Here is a 21,428-nt window from a genome sequence, read left to right on the forward strand (position 1 = left end):
TTCTAATATAAAGTTCAATTTTAAATTTTGTCAAAAATTCTAAAATGTTATGATTGCAATGAAGTGTATAATTTTTCATTTGCTTGGAAAAACAACTTTTTTTATTCCAGTTTTTTTCTACTAGCAATATAACTAAATGATGACATCATATTCTACATCAGACTTCATGTATTTATAATGTATGTATGTAAGATGTTTGTAGAGATTGGTCAACTTAATCAGCACAGGAGGAGCAACTATAACTGTATTTGACTGATATTTTTTTTTTCTATTTCATTTCATCTTCTAGTCATGGACTGTTAACAAGCAAAACTGAGAGGGTACCAGGAGTTATTCGGGATACCTGTAATTTGGATGAAGATGACAGTGACCTTGATATTGACTAGCCCATAGTTCAAATAGTAGACTGTGTAGACTGATCTTGAACTCGACTTTTGGTAGTACACTACCCTCCAACCCCCACTCTTTGACCTAAACAAGCGCATACTAAATAGTTCAAGTGGTAGACAGTGACATTGGCCTAGACTAGCACATAGAGTTGAAATGAAAGACTGTGACTTTGACCTAAACAAAGACATTGTTGAAATGGTAGGCAGTGATTTTGACCTATACTGACACATAGCTGAAATATAGTACAGTGATGCCTTGACATTTACAAGGTTTCACCTCACTTAGAAGAACTGGACGATGATCAATTTATTACACATCAAAGATAGTGTTGTAGAGACTAGAAACAAGTACAGTCTGTAGGAGGAAAGTGATGTAAACTGAGTTGACAAGCTGGTGTACTTTGTGATTCTCCAATTTCTTCTTCATCAATTAACAATCATGCAGTGAGTTGACATATCCACTTGTTCATTTCACTTCTATTTTACTTGATCAAGGAGATGGGCTATCCTACAGGTCAGGGGTCACCTTATTACCATATTATATATCTCCTATTACAAGGGGGTGAATTGCTAACCCCGTACCTTGTCCCAATGAGACTATTATGATGAAAGTTTAACTAGATTGTGAGATAACTTTATTAGTGTGTGTCAGTGACTGGGGATATTGAGTGGCCATATAGTTGCTGGCACCCAGTCTTCTAGAGTATTGAATAGTGTATGACAGATGTTATTGTTGTCCGTGTCATTGGCATATTGCCCTGAGTTGTGTCAACAGGTGGAAATATGAAGTGGTAATGCTGATTTACGAGTGAACGCTGCACTGACTGAGGTTTTGTAATGACTTTATAATGAGATGTCAGTGGGTGGCAGACTTGGAACTGATGTAGCTGTCTATAGTATAAATCATGTTAGTTACATTATGTGTCATTGCAAAAGGTTGATATTACTGTGCTACTGTCTCAGAAATCAACTCTGAAATATGACTCTTACAAAATACCAAACATGTTTTGTCTTTGTTACTGCATTCCTTTTGATGTTACTGAGCCTCAACAATCACATCACTGCAGAGTGTTTGTACTTGGATTTTGGAACCCTCGCAGTAGAGATAAAAATCTAATAAAACTTTACATAGATATTCTATCTGTCTTTTTGGAAACACAAAAACTGCTCTCCTTTCAATGTTTAGTCTCATTGATTCCATAACTGCATCTATCTGTTTGTCTTTAAATACAAAAACGGCATTCCTTCTTCTTCCATAGCTGGCCACCTTCAACATGTTGAAGATTTTGCCAGTGAGCAAAACTCCAGTCTCACTATTAAAATTACTGTTATCTGTATTTTACCAATACATTACCAATGATCTTTTTATTACATGTAATTGAATATGTTGAATAAAATGTTGTGTCTATAATACTAAAAATCTAGCTGGACAATTTTGGCAGCATATTCAGAGTCCCTAAAATTGATTCACAGAGATGCACATCCACCCCACCCCTACACACACACACACACACACACACACACACACACACACACACATATATATATCAGTGTATTTAGGTAAATGATGGAATTCAGCAGATATTTATTTAGGCACAAAATTTTAGGACAGAATGAGTCACAAGTTAACATTTAATGATAAAATTATGGAAAAATATTTGAGCTTTCTGAGCATTTGACCAAATATATTTATACCACATTCTATTTATAGAGTGATCACTGGTAGTACCTGTATATGCAATAATGCTTTTTTTATTACACTTCTTCCAAACTACTGAACAGTGAAAATGTGATATTTCATATTGGTTGAATGCACCATATGTTCACGAATTTCAATTTGGAAGCAGATTGAGGTGATAGAAGAAATTGGAGGTATGTATGATGTGATGCTGATGAATATGCTATTGAATATGAGATGCTTTGTTAATTTCATCACTACTACCAAACTCTACTAGAATTTATAATAATCATAATTCTATGAGTCAGCCTACTTTTAATATCGAAAGGACCAGAATTATTGTGGATGGGTGGGTTTGTTTGTTGGGTGTGTGGATAGGTGGTGAAACTTTTCCCAGGCTTGTTTGAATGGGCAGAATACATTCACATCCCCTGATACCGAGGATGTTGAAACTACATGTATATGAACACAATGTTCCTGCATTAAACAACTTTCTACTCTTGACTGGAAACTTCAGTATTTCCAGTACAATCTTTTACTAATCAGTTACTTTTAATTACATGAGTGATTAATAACATCTATCACAATATTGTACCTTCATTTAATATTCACTACCATGTGTCCATAATTTGTCATTTCTCAGCCATGTAGCATGTAATTTCATTCATACCATTCACATAGGTAATATATCATGTGGTTCATATGCATGTTACTTTGTTTTTCAAAATATGCAAAGTTGACCAAAGACGGCCATATTTAGATTTCTAAATCAACAATTTCTATATCACTTAAAGACTGTAATACATACAGACTTCATTCAAGTGTCTACCCCTATATTATCAGATACAAGCTATCTTATGAATCATTTGACCTTGACCTTCATGGTCAATTGTCAAAATCTACTAATTTCTTGAATATCACATGCAATCAGTGGTGTTCAGTTGTGTTCAATATCTTTTAAATCATGTTCACAAATAATACAGGCTGGGAAATAATTGATCAATTGTGTTATTCTTGGAGCTGATGTCAATTTTTACTGAATGATGGCCATTTTGTTGCTAAAATCAATATTTATGGCATTTAAGTTCAAAACTATATTACGTAGACTTCATTCAAATGCCTACCCTACATAATTAAATGTGAGCTTTTTATTAAGGCTTTGACCTTGACCTTGACCTTCAGGGTCACACCAAAATCAGTTATTTTTTTGCATATCACATGCACTTATTAAGGGTGTTCATTTTAGCCGCACACAAGTAAACTACATGGGGATTCTGTCTTGTAAGAGGATTTGATATTACACAAATTGATTGTAGAATATAGATGTATGTATGTGTTTTGTTGGTAGTGAATAGGCTATGACAACATTTGGCCTAGAAGTAGGAATAGCAGTAGCATATTGCTTCATTGACTTTCACCTTCTTTCTAAGATCTACAGTAAGTCATTTATACATAACATAGTCCTGTAACAGTTATATATGTTTTGAGTTTTTTATTTCAATGTGTTTCATATCAATTTCTGTGGGTTTTTTAAAGTCTGCAAATGAATCATTATACAGAGCATAGTACTGTTAGAAACTGTTCTGTATTCAATTTGTTATTAATATTTCTGTGTATTTTATTTCATTTTTTTACGGAATCTGGATATTGGACTAGTTCCAATAAATAATTAGATAAGTAAATAAAGAAAAGTGAGAAATTGTACCACCAGTTCCAGCTCTCATTGCATTGATTTAATCCTCCCAACATTTGTACATGATGTGATGAACTCCGAAAAAAGAGTTCAGTTTTGTCGTAAATTTAGTTATCACAAGTGTTGATGATGAAACGTTACAGCTGAACACTCCAACAATGTGTCACATGTCCACAGTAGATGTAGATTAATGACTTGCTTTGTACATCATACAATGAAATGGATAAAATTCAACAAATTTCACATTTGTGTTTGCTGATGTAGATGTGTGACTTGTAGAACTGGATTTGCAGGTAGGATAATTTGTTGTGTGACAATATTGATGCATTTAGTTAATAGTCAAACTTGTTATTTTTATGAACAATGATTGTGTTAACAAAGTATTGAATCGGGCACATGACAGTCCAGTTAAAATGCTTCACACCAAAAATTGAATGTTAATTTCTTTGTGTATTGACATTATTTGAAAAGCAATCTAAGCTAATAACCACCTGAAAATAGGAAGCCCTTTTGTTTCCATGGTAACTGCAAAATTATTCTGAGAGACTAATTAGTTAAGTGTGCTGTATACAAAATATTGTATTTAATGACACATGAACTGAGAAATTGACACATCGTTATGTGAATATTGTAGTTGGTATAATATTTCATATGTGGACACAAGTTAATGTGAAAATACTGATAAATTGATGATGACATTACATGTATAAAGGCTTTTATTCAAACAAGTGTTCCATCACTTGTTTGTCAGCCCCAGGTAGATTCCAAACCATGCAATGCTGCAGTTATGTGACGTCCACATGTAAAAGATAAAAAGTCCCTGCAATTTGTAAACATTGGTCCCAGATGTAAAATAAACACTGGTCAAATAACCTAAACCCTCAGGACATAGATTTTTTGCATCAACAAATAAAATAGTTCCCATAATCTGTACTTGTGAAAGATTTGGTATTTGCCTAGTTATGAAAGTATTCATTCAGTTAAGCAGGAAACAAGTAATTATATTTTAGCACAACTGAACTGAGTTCAGTAGCGCTATAGGCATGGTGAAATTATCTGTCTGTCTGTGTGAGCTACCAAAAAATGGCTGAGATTGATTGCTTTGATTTTTGGTGGAGACATTACTTGGCGTGTGCAGATGGAATATTCAAATAAAATGATGGCATCATAGGTGTGTGATTTGGGTCAAACCATGTGATTTTTTGTTATTAGCACAACTGAAATGAGGTTCAGTAGTGCTATAGGGATCATGACATGATGATTTTATCACTGATATGCAAATTAGGGCTAAAAATGTGTCTTTTTGGTTAAAAATCTATAATTCCAAAACTAGTGAGCAGATTGGGCTGAAATTTAATGGGAATGCATCTAGGGATGTATGGATGAAGAAATATTAAGCATACAATGATTCAATGAGTGATATGCAAATTAGGTGTAAAAATGTTCATTTTTGGTCAAAAACTTGTATCTCAAAAAGTACTTGGTCACCGAGTCTGAAACTTGGTGAGACGTTTCTGAAAGTGTTATTCTGCAGATTTTCTTCAAAACATTTTGACAAAATTGGCCCTAGCAACCATGACTACACCCATAGCAACAGCCAAATGGTCGTGTATTTCACAAAGATAACAGGGATTAATAGACAATTGAATAAACATTCAAAAAATGTATGTAAATTTGCCTAGCAACAAGACTACACCCATAGCAACAGCCAAATAATCACGTATATTGCAAAGATAACAACAGGAATAGAAAGACAAATGAATAAACATTCAAAAAATGTATGCAAATGTGCCTAGCAACAAGACCACGGCCATAGCAACAGCCAAATGATCACATATATTGCAAAGATAACGGGGATTAATAGACAATTGAATAAACATTCAAGAAATGTATTTAAATATGCCTAGCAACAAGACCATACCCATAGCAACAGCCAAATGATCACATATATTGCAAAGATAATATCAGGAATGATAGCATATATATCGTAAAGATAGCAACATGGTTGGATAGGCAACTGGATAGTCATTCAACAAATGAACATTTATTTTTAGCATGGACTACCATATGGATAAACATTTTAAAAAACTGTACAGTTGTGCTACAAGGCCATTGGCGGTATTTTAAAAAATAAACTCTAAAATTACTGAACAGATTGGTCTTCAATTTGGTAGGGGTAATCTTAGGTCTGTATAGATGAAGAATGGTTCATGGCATGAGGTGATGTGAAGCTATTACAAGGTTGTCACTGATTGGAAAACATATACTTTATCACTCATTGACAATACAGCCAACAGATGAACTTGTTTCCAACCAATCAGATTGAACCTTTTGAAGTGCTTCACATTGTGGGCATGTCATGATGATGCCATTATTGATATGCAAATTAGGAATAAATATGTGAATTTAATTTTAAAAAGTTATCTTTAAAACCTCTAGGTAGATAGGGCAGAAATTGGTGAAGATGTTTCAGAGATGTTACTCTGCACATGTTGTTCATGACATGACATAACATGACATGACACAAATAGCCCTAGCAACCATGACCATGCCCTTAGTAACAGCCAAATGCCTTTATATTTTGCAAAGAGAATGCTTCATTGGGTGAGCAAATGAATAAAACATGATTACAAATAAATAAAACATGAGTGCAAATATGACCACGCCTATAGAAACAGCCAAATGATGATGTATATTGTAAAGATAAAAACAAGGATGGTTATCCCCATGTTGTATACCCATCAAGAGATGCACAAATTCTATATTGATTGTTACAATTTCATTGTTACCCTGTTCTTTGGAAAATGAATATGTTGCATAGGAAATCAACGTTTATGGTCAAATAACCACCCAATTATTTGACATCTAATATGGTGTACAACATGTACATGGTACTGTTTGGTGCTAGGTTTACCAGGTACTGTTTGGTGCTAACTTCACCAGGTACTGATTGGTGCAAGGTTTACCAGGTACTGTTTGGTGCTAGGTTTACCAGGTACTGTTTGGTGCTAGGTTTACCAGGTACTGTTTTTTGCTAGGTTTACCAGGTACTGTTTGGTGCTAACTTCACCAGGTACTGTTTGGTGCTAACTTCACCAGGTACTGTTTTGTGCTAGGTTTACCAGGCACTGTTTGGTGCTTGGTTTACCAGGTACTGTTTGGTGCTAACTTCACCAAGTACTGTTTGGTGCTAGGTTTACCAGGTACTGTTTGGTGCTAGGTTTACCAGGCACCTACTTGATGAATGGAGAATACCACCACACGGAAATTTGAGAAAAACACCTATATGATGTCTCAATTACAAATGGATAACAGCACATTTAGAATACACCACAGAATTACATTAGAACCCATTCTCACAAACCAGAGCTGTTATTTCTTCCACTACACCTCGAAATAAACCAGTGGGATGGCTCATTAAGAACGGTGCCATAAAACAGGCCATGGTTTGCGACGATGATTAGAACCATGTATTACAAATGCAGTCAGTCAGTCAGTCAGTCACTCACAGCAATGGCAATTTAGAGACCACTGTAGAAATGTATACTTGAAGTATCGAGATGTGGTTTTTGAAACTGCTATTCAGTAGATGCCTTGATGGATGAGAGTCGATGGCATGTACATTGATACTTGTTAAGTTTGTTGTCATAGTAATGACACATTGAGTGTAAAACCAATACCCAATCAGCTCTAATACTCCAAACCTAATACTCTGCCATTGTTCTTTCACAAAACTATACGAGGCTTCTTTTGCAAGAAAAAATCAGAGCTCAATAAAAGAGTGAGATTTTTTTTTAAAGATAATTTTGTTTCTAAAAGGTGGTAATCTAAAACATATTTGATGATGATCAATAAACAGTAACAATGAAGGGTGGCCTGTTTATGAAAATTAAATTAATTTCTAAATAGTATTTGAACAAAAGTTGCATAATAATGCAATGGATAAAATGCTTTCATGGCTTGATAGCCACGTTTATGTTAGATTATTCTCTAGAATACAAAGCTAAACTGTTAAAGACAGTAAATGTATTTTTATAGGGAATATTGAGTTTTAAGGGAGAATGCACCTCGGAGATCAATTTCCATGGAAACCAACATTCTTAATGTGGCCATATGGATGAGGATTGTATATTTATTGTGGATTTTTAAATCATAAAACAATTTTATAATGGCTTCCTACTTGAAAAATCACTGTGGAACAACATAGACCAAATCTGTGTTTGTAACTCAATACATTGCAACAGCTACAAACTGTGTAAAAAGTTTGTTATTGTTCGTACAATAACAAACATTGTGCACCTTAACTTTTGCCATTTTTTGCTATTCCAAAAAGTGGTTGTTGATTTGTGAGATTGCGGGTGAAACTCATAACCCTTTCTGTATCAAAACAGATATTTGTAAAGTTTTTGGGGCATCTTTGTTTTATTTTTTTCAAAATAATTTTCTTTTAAAGAAAAATTAAGAATGTTAGTTTCGACTAGGAATGCACAATGTTATACTTTCTATAGACTAATAATTATTATGATTATATCTACTTATGACGTCGACTGATAAATAGTTGATGGGAAAACACTGTCTGCATTCTACTCAGATACAATGTACATATTTTAGAACTTCAGATACTAACACAGTAAGCACTTGACCACAATATTTAATTTTTCAAAGTGGAATTTTATAGTCCACATCACGTTTATACACTAATGTATCTTGGATACGACCAAATGGCATATTTATTGTCTACCTTTTTGAGAATATTCAGAAAAGTTTAATTTGCGATACACGTATCTCTAAATCCCATTTTACGTTTTATAGTGATTGGGTCGACAGGTGTAGTAAATTCAGGCCAGTGTTTAGGGAATTATTTTATCAAAATATGCCTACTGGAATGAGAGATTACCGAATATGTAGGCGCTTTCCAAATCGAGATTTGTTTAGCATTTAGATAGATTTACCGATGGATGGGGGATAGAGGTAGAATCCATTTCATAAGACGAACATACATACATTGCATCGGATCCATTACTTTTGTGTGCAATGAACACAGCTTTATGAGTCGTGAAATCTGTTTATCTTTGCCGATCATAGTGTGATTTCGATTGTCCTATCACCAGTTAGGACACGTTGAAAGCTTGCAATAGTAGATGTTATTGCAATCGATAGCCACATTCATATTCTCTTCGAGTGACCTTTTCGCACCTTTCGTGTATGTGTCTATCTCTATTCCAGACGCGACTTGATAATTTGAACACGGTAGAAAGTGATATGTAAAATGAACACACGCGTCTACAGTCGGCCTTGCTAAACCCATATTCATCTGTGGACCCTGTACAGCACCATCAAAATCGTTTACTATGCTATTTGTGTGGGGATAGCCTCATCTGCAATATTCAGATACACCGAGTGCAATGCAATTTTTTACGGTCCAGATCTTTTTAATCCGATTCTGGAATAATTTCTGCGTTCAGTCATCAGAAGCCAATCATGACCACATGCCAGATGCAAGTAATCAGCACAGTACAGCTATGTTGATGAGATGATCACTAAGAGAAGACGTCGACGTTAACTTAAATTGAAAAGCAGACTTTATTACGGCAGGGTTTTGCAGACATTTAATTAAGGTGTAATGGTTTTATGCGTGTAAGTATTATTCTCATCGCTGTTGTCATTATACATTGATAACACCCTGGTTTGATCACATGCTGTTGATAGTTCAAGTGATAGATGGTCGGATTAACGGATTATCCCTTGCCACAGCCTGATTAGTTCTTGGCTAGTATTCAGAGCCTTGCGTCAGCTCAAGACTGATAAAACGACCAATTTCCTGTTTCAGAGTAACTGAATCCAATGCTGTCGACTACCAGTATAGTCGGGTATTAAAAAAGAGCGTTTAAAACAGGTGTAAACCAGCTTTTCAAAACGTACAACACCTAACTCTGTAATTGGTTAATGAAATCGAACATCTGCTAGATGACCAATTAATGAATCGACGTGCTGTGCATCTAATGGACTTCTACGTCATCCAAATTCACCCCGGAACACAAACCGTTGAATGCAGTCTGGCTGTACGGACGAAGTCTGCACGTCTGTAAAAACTGCCGATCTGTCGGTCGCGTGGGCGGAAATCGTGACGTAAGAATACATGTACTGGTGGGTAAATAATTTGCCTTTTTATTTGAAATTGAAAGTAATTCATAATAGCGGTTTGGTATATGTATTAAGTTTTCAATTATTCCGTGTATTTCGTTTATTTGTTCGCTGATCTTCTCCGCTAGCCTATCTATTGGACTGTGTTTGTTTTTTGGGGGTTTTTTTGTGTGTTTTAAAATACTTGATGATGTTCAATTACTTGCCGAAAACGTACAAAATAATAGTTGGGTTTCAGTTGCTTGGGAATCTTTGAGTTCACTTACATTGGGAGACCTTTGCTCTTGTTGTTGTCGTGGATATTACGAAGAATGAAGAATGGTTTGCAACTTCATTAAATGGTGAAATAGACCAGCCATTGCGCATGCTGATTGTCATATTTGAAAGGTCAAAGGTTGGTCTCGCTGTATCGCCCAGGAAATTGTATTTTCTGTGATGGGTTGCATACAGATTTTCACTATTTTTTCACCATTCAAACTAAAGCAACATTATCTGTCTTTAGCGCGTTTTTTACGTTCGAAATATTGATGTGGAAAGTTTATTTACACAGTGAAGAATTGTGTATTTTATCACTTTAGGCCTATATATTCAAATATAAATTATTTTAAGACTCGATCCACAAACGAGTCAAGCCAACGAGAGTTATTTGAACATTCATATGAACGTTAATATCTCATTGTTTGGTCAGCAAATTCACAAAAACTATCGATGTATTTAGTGTAGCATCGCCAGATGAATATATCAATCGTTATGAAAACTGTAGTCATGTACGTTAACAATGTACCCATTTTATAAAAGATCGATCGCAAGTATTGTCCTACTAATCGACTGTGTACTGAGAACTCATGTATTGTAATTAATATATGAGAGACGTGCACACATGAGTTAGATTATCCCATGTATTGATGAAGTCGCCACAAGTATCAAGCTCAGTGATATCCTCACCCTGTCCATGTGGTGATATCCTCACTCTGTCCATGTGGTGATATCCTCACCCTGTCCATGTGGTGATATCCTCACCCTGTCCATGTGGTGATATCCTCACCCTGTCCATGTGGTGATATCCTCACCCTGTCCATGTGGTGATATCCTCACCCTGTCCATGTGGTGATATCCTCACCCTGTCCATGTGGTGATATCCTCACCCTGTCCATGTGGTGATATCCTCACTCTGTCCATGTGGTGATATCCTCACCCTGTCCATGTGGTGATATCCTCACCCTGTCCATGTGGTGATATCCTCACCCTGTCCATGTGGTGATATCCTCACCCTGTCCATGTGGTGATATCCTCACCCTGTCCATGTGGTGATATCCTCACTCTGTCCATGTGGTGATATCCTCACCCTGTCCATGTGGTGATATCCTCACCCTGTCCATGTGGTGATATCCTCACCCTGTGAAAACTATATAAAGTGGTCAATTCACGAAATAATGTTTTAGAAAGGTCATATTCTATATATTATTCAATATGGCCGTTTTTTCCTTGGGTCGGATCACAACTTAATTTCTTCATATTATAAACCACAGACAAGGAAAACTTAAAGCTATATATTTCAGTTTACTGTGATCACATACTCTTTGTGCAAGAAATAGCTTGGGGCGATTCAAGTGAAAACCAATTTATATTTCACACACCTTACAAGCATATCAAATTGACGAGTTGACAAACAAATGGAAGTGTTTTCCATGCGATGTATTTCTATTGAAACGATCTCGTGAATAATATCCCCACATGGATATCTAGTGTCAAAAGGTTATGTAAGTATTACATACTACTATCGATTCGTGGTCACAATCTTGCAAAGTGTAATTTTCAAATCACGCAATTAATTCTTGATGAGAGGTTTTCGACGTGTTCAAATAAAGTTTATTATTGTCTTATGGTACATGGTACATTGCTAGATTTTCTTATTATACATTGCTAGATTGGTTATGATTGAATTTGATACATTCGTATCCAAACGTGCATTTTGTCTGCCTAATAGGTTTCATTTCTTTAACAACAAGTGGATATCCATGTATTTGCTCTACTCCATATCAAACAAATGAGATACCCTGTACAGTCCATATCAAACAAATGGGATATCCAGATATTCTGTACAGTCCATATCAAGCAAATGAGATATCCTTGTATTTGGTATATTCCATCTCAATCAAATGGAATACCCTTGTGTTCAGCATATTTCGTGTCAAACAAACTATAAATGTTGTTCCTACACAACAATTTTCGAATAGAAAATTCTGAGCTATCAGACATGATGTATCCCTTAATTGGACAATAAAATTAATTATAGGAAACTATATGAAATTTGACGTTGCATACTTTTATAAGATGTAGCCTAATTACCAAAAAATAATTAATTAAGCAAATTACTTACTATGGCAACTGGCTTTATAGGAAATGTGTGCTTTATTATGGTTGATGTATATTAAGATATATCCTAAATACTGAAAAACATCAATTATGCAAATGACAAATATGACATAATCTTCCCTTCCCTTCCCTTCCCTTAAAAAGGGGTGTCCACGTATTTGCTTTATTCCGTCAGATGCCCTTGTATTCGGTCCTGTCATGCTTATTGTGTATCAAAGAAAGTTGAGATTAGTTAAATACTTAATACATGATGAACTGTTGGTTTTGGCTTCAATTATTAATCTAACTTTATCTTGAACGTGACGTGGGCAATCAGTCCCAATCTACTATATTATACATTACTAACGTAACAATAGCTTGTCTATACACCGCTGTGCCCTGTTCGACATTTATCCGCGTCAGATTATGTCGCTGAGCGATTTGGTTTAACTCCCACAAGCGTCTATATTTAGACCTTCATTACTTTAATTCCAGCTACAGTCTTTGTGTCTTGTTACGAAAACATATAAAATCATCCTGTAAAACGTACAGATCATGTGTCTTGCATCCGAATACAACAACATCCTAAAACTCGATAGGATAATACAAGGGTACACATTAATTAGCGAAATACCCGCATACAATGTATTTGTGTATACGTGACAGTATATTTCTTGCAAAAGATGTCCTTCAACATACATTCATGCTTTCCCGTAGCTTACCTGTAGATTTGAAGTACTAACGCATTACACTATAATTTCGGCTATCCTAACTGTCCTTCTAGTCTACAGGTAGGCTAATTTTCCCGTACCAAATTTCGTTTCTTGTATAAGTTTATCAACAAAGTTAACTTTTAGTTTCATCGGTGCAATCATTTGTCATGTTTCTTTGTCACTGAAGACATATTAAAGAATTAATGTCTTTGAATCGTTTCATACCACACAAGTTCATTTCATTGAGCGTCTTTGATGATAAAAGAGAAATAGGACTGAAACGTGATCTGATAGGTAATGACGTAATCTGGTTGTCACGATATTACTTTAATACAGTTAGTCATCTTCAAAACTTGATGTTGAGTCTTTCATACAAGATAAATGTAGATCCTGAGCCCGAGGCATCCTCAATTGTGAAAAATACCGGATAAAAAGAGCGGGAAGGTTGTAATTATTTTGTCATGCACATTTGTTGCCATGCATAACCGTGAACCTTTTCTGCAATTTAGAAGAGTCCCTGGCGCCTATCAAATATGTGTAAAACCAGTTCCTTTATATTAGTCTTGAAGGTTTATTCTGCATAATTTGTTCTAAGTAATAAAGCAATCAGATTGGGTGCTGGATACGGCAAGAAATTTGCAAGCTTGTCGCCGTCGACAAAATGGCAAATTCTGCAAATCGACTACGTGAATGTTATTTAGTATTTTAGTCCATGGTACAACAAAGAAATAACGTTGATAGTGATCTAAATACTAAACTTTCAAACATTATGCTTTATTCCTTACATGTAACATAAAGACATTGTTCAAAATGCAATACCATTTATATATCAGAAATATCTCTTCTTTAAATTACACTGAATATGATAGTATATGTAGTCATGGTCACGTCCGTATACAATGTCAAGTGTTTAATTATGAAGATATAGTTACGCACTCACAGTCTAGTCTGTACCGTATACAATGCGCATTGTTTAGAAAGGTATACTCAGTTACAGTCTGGTAGTTTATAGATCTTTATATAAAGAGGGTGAAATTTATCTCCTGTTTTCTTGCATGTCAATGCATACATGTTTTAGTTTGTCACAGTCGATGTCCTTTAATTAATCAATGGGGTTCATGACCTGTAAACGGTGATAGCGATACAATTTCAGGCTATTATGGTATTTTCACCAGCTTCTTCCTTGATGCATTAATTATGACAGCTAAAACGTGTAGGACTGAAGTTTCGGACAATTGAGTTTAAGAGATGCTAAAACAACCATAGGTAGACATTGATAAATTTGTCATCTGCGCAGTGTGAGAAAACTTTAATTGTAAGACGACGAAGTTTAACGTTTTAAAGCATCTACTGGCACATTTACACCGCCTCTCACGGTGACACGGTCGTCGTCTGTAGAGACTGACGTAGTAGTGATATAACGAGTTTCTATATGTGTGTGTGTGTATTCACTACGAATAACTGAAGTCACGGACTTCTACTTGGTAAGTAATGACGACGGTGTGCCCACAATTCTGACAGTTCATGGACAGTTTGTAGTTTCCGAAGCCTTGTACCATCTAGTGCATATCATTATCTCTACATGTTGTCTGTTCATGAAGAATCCGTCCAGTAGTCGCGACAACACATACGTGTCGTGTAATAATCCTCGAAATCTCGTCCCTGCAATATAGAGTGACTTCGCTGTAAAAAGTCGATTTGATGGATCGCGGTGATTTTGTTGTTTCATCCTGTTTGAACGTTACAAAATGAAATCATAACACAAGCCGTGCATTTCAACTTCTTCGCCGCAGTCATTGTGAGTGTCCTCATCAATATTATCGTGCGTAGCTTACCACTAAACAGCCTTGTATATGAATGACCTGTGGTGAATTCAACATGTAAAGGTAGGGAATCTCGATTCTTGCATATTAGAAATCAAGAAAATATGTGAAGGCCATGTTTTTTAAAATTTATCACAGTATTGTTATATCTTCTCATAATCAATGTTATAATTTCATTTTCTTCACCACAAATACACGAACACTGTAATGTATATCTATTCCGATGCGTGTTTCTATGGCAACCACAAGCTACCTGTTTTGTTTAGGGCATCTTTACCCTGTCTTTACCAGTGTTCCATTCTCAGGATGTCGCATCCCTGTTTGTCGGAAAGGTCATGTGAAATGAATAAAGGTACAACACAATAAAATGGTAGTTCAGGTGTATTCCTTAGGGTAACGAATCCAGTCGTTCTTATGTACAACGTGGGCGTGTTATTCGAATCCACAAATTGTTGATGTAGGAGAGTGTGTTTTTAGCTGTGGCCATCGTTGGAATATTAGGTTGTGTCTCTTTTACCAAGGTTCCTTAACTGCACACGCTCTAAAAATACAACAGAATAAACCGACCACGATCAAATATCATCGTTATCAACGTCAACAGAGGCAGATGTGAACTCATAGACTGAAAAATCCCATGTAAAGCCCAATGGCAATCGAGGATTAATTTGACGAACTTATCCACGCATTGTTATTTTTGACAACCCATTTACATGATATGTTCCCCAAAGGTTGATGATACGGTCCTGATTACTTGACGGATGAAATGAACGGTGTGGGGTTTTTTCGTAACAGTACATTCACATATAACGGACGAAAGGATAAAATATTGAGAACATTCGGTATTTGACGCAATGGAACCGGATTACCATTACTGATGGAGGATTCGTTGTGTAATACCTGCATTCATTGTGTACTCAGTTCATTTACAATGTATATGATGTAGATAGCAGGATAAAGACAGCATAGCCTCGCACTCAGTCCAAATCAACTTGATACGTTTTAAAGATATAACCTAGGCTTGAAAGAACGAATGTCATTATAAAACACCTCGGAGGGTTTGCCAGCACTTTGTTGCACACGTAAAGATACGTTATCTTTTCGTATCACGAGCTCTATATAAACTATACATATTAGATTGGGTGAAGTGAGGGCTACACTCAATTATCGCCACTCCTTTCAGAGGTAAATAGTAGAAATATCATATGTCAAACACGATTCGTCTGTTGATAATTGTCTCTCCGTAGTAGAAATGGGTCATTTTACAGGCTTACATTTTACGAGGGAATCATACAGACCAGGTCTATGTGCCATTATATAGTGTTTTGTTTTGATATTATTTTAAATTCAAGTAAATGCTCGCGATGATCCATGCACACACTATAGCAGTATGAACACCACTTGCTCCATGCACACACTATAGCAGTATGAACACCACTTGCTCTAAGCTTACATGTCGATAGGCCAGGTTCACAAAACTTAACATTTTGTACTTTTAATTTCACGCATGACTAAAATCACGATTTCAGATTATAAATTTGTACCGTAAAGTTACAGTGTATTGACAACATTGTCAAAGAATAAATGGATAATTTAAGCGATGTCTTCAAAATGATTGACCTGTTTCCGTGTAAATCAAATGTCAGTATTTCACCAATTAGACACACCGTCAATTCTAATAAAACACTATGATCTATGAAATCAAGTTGTAATTAATCTAATCGAATTGGGTCATACTATGTTTATTACATCGTGATATCATCTACATCCTATAGGCCTTTATCATTCGTCTCTTCAGAATATTAACGCATATTTCTCGTAAATGAAGGCGTGTATTATGACTTCGTAAATTTGTTATGTGTTTAGAGTACGCTCGTTAGTACACCAAATTTGTTTGGTGTCTTTGATGTAAATTCAACATTCGAACAACTATGGTGTTGTTCAATTAATAAGAGCAGTAGATACAAGCCAGATAGCAATGCTTGATCACGTGATTGCTGGAGTGCGTACTTAGCTAATAAAACTGTCGATGTGTGATAGGGAAGTCTTTCTGTCCACATTAGCTCCTGTACACAGCTAGACAGTATGACCTAGTACTGATCTCGTTGTGCGATACTCCAGGCAAAATCGTCAGTCTCGACGTTCCTTTAATTACGAAACGATGTGTTTGGTGTTCGTATGAATGTTGCATAGTGTCACGTTAAATGGACAAGTCAAAGCCAGGCTTTCATCTCGCTATATATATGAAAAAATAATTCAACTTTCAACATGAAATTGTGACGAATTTACGTCTGATGTAGATGAACACAATAGCGTGAGTACCTAACCGTCATTTTCTGATATTTAGAAATATATCTTCTACGCTGTGATATATTACCTACCTAACTATTAACGCTTTCCTCCTCTCCTCCCCTCTCTCTCTCTCTCTCTCTCTCTCTCTCTCTCTCTCTCTCTCTCTCTCTCTCTCTCTCTCTCTCTCTCTCTCTCTCTCTCTCTCTCTCTCTCTCTCTCTCTCTCTCTCTCTCTCTCTCTCTCTCTCTCATTATCTTTCTCTCTAACTCACTCAGCTTGAATTCACACCCTTGTCATATACTGCACGCGAGAACTAGATAAATGACGCTTTTATGTATGTCTTCCTATTCTGTGATTTAGACTAGGCCATGTGTAAATCAGCTGCACCAAGCTGGTGCAGCATGGATTACAGTCGTTGAAGACTGGTACTATTATACTGTACATGATGATGCCCTCAACCACCTGTGATGCTAACTTCCCTCCCTCATTCACCACAGTGAGTCGTGTCGTCAGCAGGATTGGACATGCCAAAAACACGCGGATAACGTATCCGACGTTTTATCTTGTCTGACGTCATACACAAGTACATCTCAAACTCAGATATGTTAAGACTTCTCTAGATATGTCTTGTCCCCTAAACATTGTATTATTGAATATACAGTATATTGTTGAATACTCGTGTATATTGTAATATGTAAATCCTCGAGTAATCTCTTATTTTATATACTTTAAAATAATGTATCATGACAACATGTGTGTTTTTTTCGATATAATTCAAGGTATACATTTTATGATTTGCTCAACACAGCTGCATACTGTACAGCTATGGTGTAGTTATCTTTTTTCTGTCGCTTCTTTTCTATTGTCACTTTTTATCATAGCTGTATAAATTATGTGACAATGCTAAATCAAACGTACACATGTGCGTGAAGTCTTCAAAATCCGTTAACACGCAATGAACGAACGAAATGAATATATATCCGATGTCGACACATCGTGTCAATTATAACACAACTATCGACCTGTAAGTTTTACTTGAAGTCGCCGTGCAGCAGCTGTCGCACTTTTTGTACGTATACTATTCCAACTACTTGTTCTTCCGTCCGTGTTAATTTGTGCGAGTTTGGAACAACTCATGTATCAAAGTTTTACGTTCGGCAGACTATCTTATCCCGTCCTGACTGTAGCATTGCGTATAGAAATGATAACCCTTATCAAAATGTGCTATGCAACTTTATTATTTCATTACATATATCACACAAATGAAGTCGGGCGTGCTCAGAATTCATTAACGAGTTGCAAGAATTGGGTACAAGTATAACGTCTGGCGACAGCTAGCTAGAAGTCCACAGATTAGATTGTAATATTATATACAGCACATATTTTTTAACACTCAATGACTGTTGTTTCCAGGGTGTGGGATCAATCCAATCGTAAAGTTTTGTTATTTCAAGAGTCTGTATTTCTCAATTTTCTTGCAGATCAACACAAACGTTTTGTCTTGTAACCCACGCACTCCATCGATGTCAAGCAAAGTTAACTGTGCGTGACTGAATGACTGAAAATATAAAATGGTTATTGCAGGCAACAACTGCTAAGACATACAAAGCAAATGGTTCATAAGGTAAGGAAGTTAAAGTTTCACTGATTAGCAATCTGTCTGGCTGTCAAGGCCGTTTTACGTTTAGTATATTCAAATTTCAGAAGGGATTGGCGTTGGAAATTGGTTTAGGTCTTCAAGTTCGGTTTCATTTTACTAGCGTAACGGCTTTTAAGCTCCTTTAATATTTGGTATATCCGTAACTAAAAATCCCTGGATATATAGTCCCTGGGCCGCTGCAGGGGTTGAAAGCGGAAGGACGGAATTGAAGTTTGTAATATTTCTCTTGCTCTTTCGTTCTTAAACCCTTTTGCTTTTTAGTTTGTTCGCCACCGTGCAAATGTCAAATGTGAGTCCCCTTGCGTAATTTGTAATAATCTTAAACTTTAAAGCTATGCACCATATCTGTAATATGATTGCCGATAGAAAGGGCACCAGGTACGTAAATAATGTCGTAATGAAACTGAATTTCGGATTTAGCCACAAACGTATTAACTGCAGGACAAAGACTACCGACGAGCCAAATCACATATTTATTTATTTCAAGGAAAATAAGTGTTTTTCCTTATTCACACTACGGTCTAGTATTTAGAATTTAAAATCCCACTGGAAAAATCACACAGTTGGCAAATAGATTAATGTATTTAATAATAGTTATGAATGACTTAATGGTATATATGGACATGTACAAGTTATGAATATATTTATTATATAATAGAAGAAAGTAGTGCATCAAACAACAATGTTTTGAAATGCTAGTAGAAGAAAATGTATATATGCTTAAATCTATTCTGTCTGTACATGTCTCACAGATCAGACTATCATTATCGAGATTGTGTATACATATGTATGTATGTATGTTGACACAATCTCGATAATAGTAAACATGTAAACAGAGAACATAGATACATACATAGATACATGCACACACACACACACACACACACACACACACATACATACATACATACATACATACATACATACATACACACATACACACATACATACATACATACATACATACATACATACATACATACATACATACATACATACATACATACACACACAGAGACATGCATACATACATACATACATACATACATACATACATACATACATACATACATACATACATACATACACACACACACACACACACATACATACATACATACATACATACATACATACATACATACATACATACATACACACATACACACATACACACATACATACATACATACATACATACATACATACATACATACATACATACATACATACATACATACATACATACATACATACATATAGCAGACAGATACTTGCTTATGGACAGTGTTTTGAGATCTTTAATTTACCTTCGTGTCACTAGCTATTTGACATTTCGCGTTGTAGTTATACTAAATGTATTAGCGTGAGAATGTTCAATCTTTAATATTATCACCAAACGTAAATAGTTGCACAATCTCCGTGAAATTTACCAATTTCACTTCAAATATTAGTTGACATCATAATCTTAAATTCAAATACATATTCAAACATTAATTGATTTATAGTGTATGAACTGATGGATAAACTGTCAAATGTCATGGTGCCATGGTTGAATTCATATTATAATGTTTGCTACGGTAGCTTGTTGGAATTGAGAACGCCATTCAATTCAAATTACACACACGGAATACCCTTACTGCATACTAATGTTTTTATTGAACATGTTGGTGAACTCTTCCTAGTATCTCAACATACATGCTGTGTTTTCTAGTGTGTCGAGGAGAAGTAATTGTATCAAATTAATGTAAATCTCCAAGATTGGTCTCAAATCTTTTAAAACCCTTTCTTTGCCCTACCCGGAAGCAGACATGCGTGTATTATTTTTCAGGAATATTCAGACATTTTCACAGAAAATGTTATCGGAAGCAATTACGATGAAAAGGCCAAAAATGGCGTCTATTGAAATTTACTATAGGTCATTAACCGCGTTCTTCCCAAGTGCAACTGAAATATTGGCTTTCCTACGGCAATGCAAATATAAGTCCGTCGACACTAATTAGAACACGAATTCTCATACGGCCAGTTTAATTTCACCATGTAAACTCCGAAACGTGCCATATTGGCATTGGACTGTGCTGCTATTATCTGCTTCATTAACAATTAGTACGCTATTTTCACCTTAAGTGATTGAAGCTTTGGTGATTTTTTGTAAAACCGCCAGTTTCCTGCTAGGTGTACCCTAAACGGTATAAAGATGTTGACGTTGGATTGTGAGGAAGCATTTATTATAGTAAACACTATAACAATGTTCTAACGAAGCAAGGTAAAGGATCACGTCAAAATGATACATTTCTGATAATTGGACTCATTTTCCCCAATTCCTAAGCCCACTTGTCAATCAGTCTAACTGGATAATGACTGTAATACAGTTATCATTTTGTATAATAGTCTTTAGACGTCCAGAGTATAAATACGTACTTTCTTTCCTGTTTAACATCTTTAGCAACGAAGAAAACCCTTGCTAATCACCGCGCATTGTCTTCTTTATGTCCTTATAATGCGGAATCATGACACTGTCTTGTGTCTTCATTAGTTCTATTTTATTGATGTAGTCTGTACGAGTAGAACTCACTACAATGACTACACAGGACGTACTTATATCAACGACAGATTACCCGAGAGCTCCAGCTGTTCATATAAATATATTTTTTGGATAAAATATCCACGTCTATATATATATA

At 35.6% G+C, this 21,428-nt stretch overlaps 2 protein-coding genes across 8 annotated transcripts in view; both read left to right on the plus strand.

The window, feature by feature from the left end:
• Positions 1-1,696, plus strand: part of LOC144439384 (phosducin-like protein) — a 66,422-nt gene extending 64,726 nt beyond the window's left edge. For both annotated transcript variants that reach the window (XM_078128674.1, XM_078128682.1), the window contains exon 7: positions 290-1,696. In XM_078128674.1, coding sequence (XP_077984800.1) covers positions 290-386 — 97 coding nt within the window. In that variant the 3' untranslated portion in view covers positions 387-1,696. The remainder of the gene's footprint in view (positions 1-289) is intronic.
• A 2,319-nt stretch (positions 1,697-4,015) lies between these two features.
• Positions 4,016-21,428, plus strand: part of LOC144439120 (uncharacterized) — a 44,334-nt gene continuing 26,921 nt past the window's right edge. For 2 of the 6 annotated variants that reach the window (XM_078128389.1, XM_078128424.1), the window contains exons 1-2: positions 9,805-9,907; positions 18,566-18,708. The gene's annotated coding sequence lies outside the window, so the exon portion shown is untranslated. Of the gene's footprint in view, positions 4,054-9,804; positions 9,908-14,343; positions 14,457-14,739; positions 14,859-16,999; positions 17,107-18,565; positions 18,709-21,428 lie in introns of those variants that run through there. The other 4 variants (XM_078128397.1, XM_078128402.1, XM_078128409.1 and 1 more) reach the window with 4 other exon arrangements.

Source organism: Glandiceps talaboti, chromosome 1, assembly GCF_964340395.1.
Source record: "Glandiceps talaboti chromosome 1, keGlaTala1.1, whole genome shotgun sequence".
Taxonomy (NCBI): domain Eukaryota; kingdom Metazoa; phylum Hemichordata; class Enteropneusta; family Spengelidae; genus Glandiceps; species Glandiceps talaboti.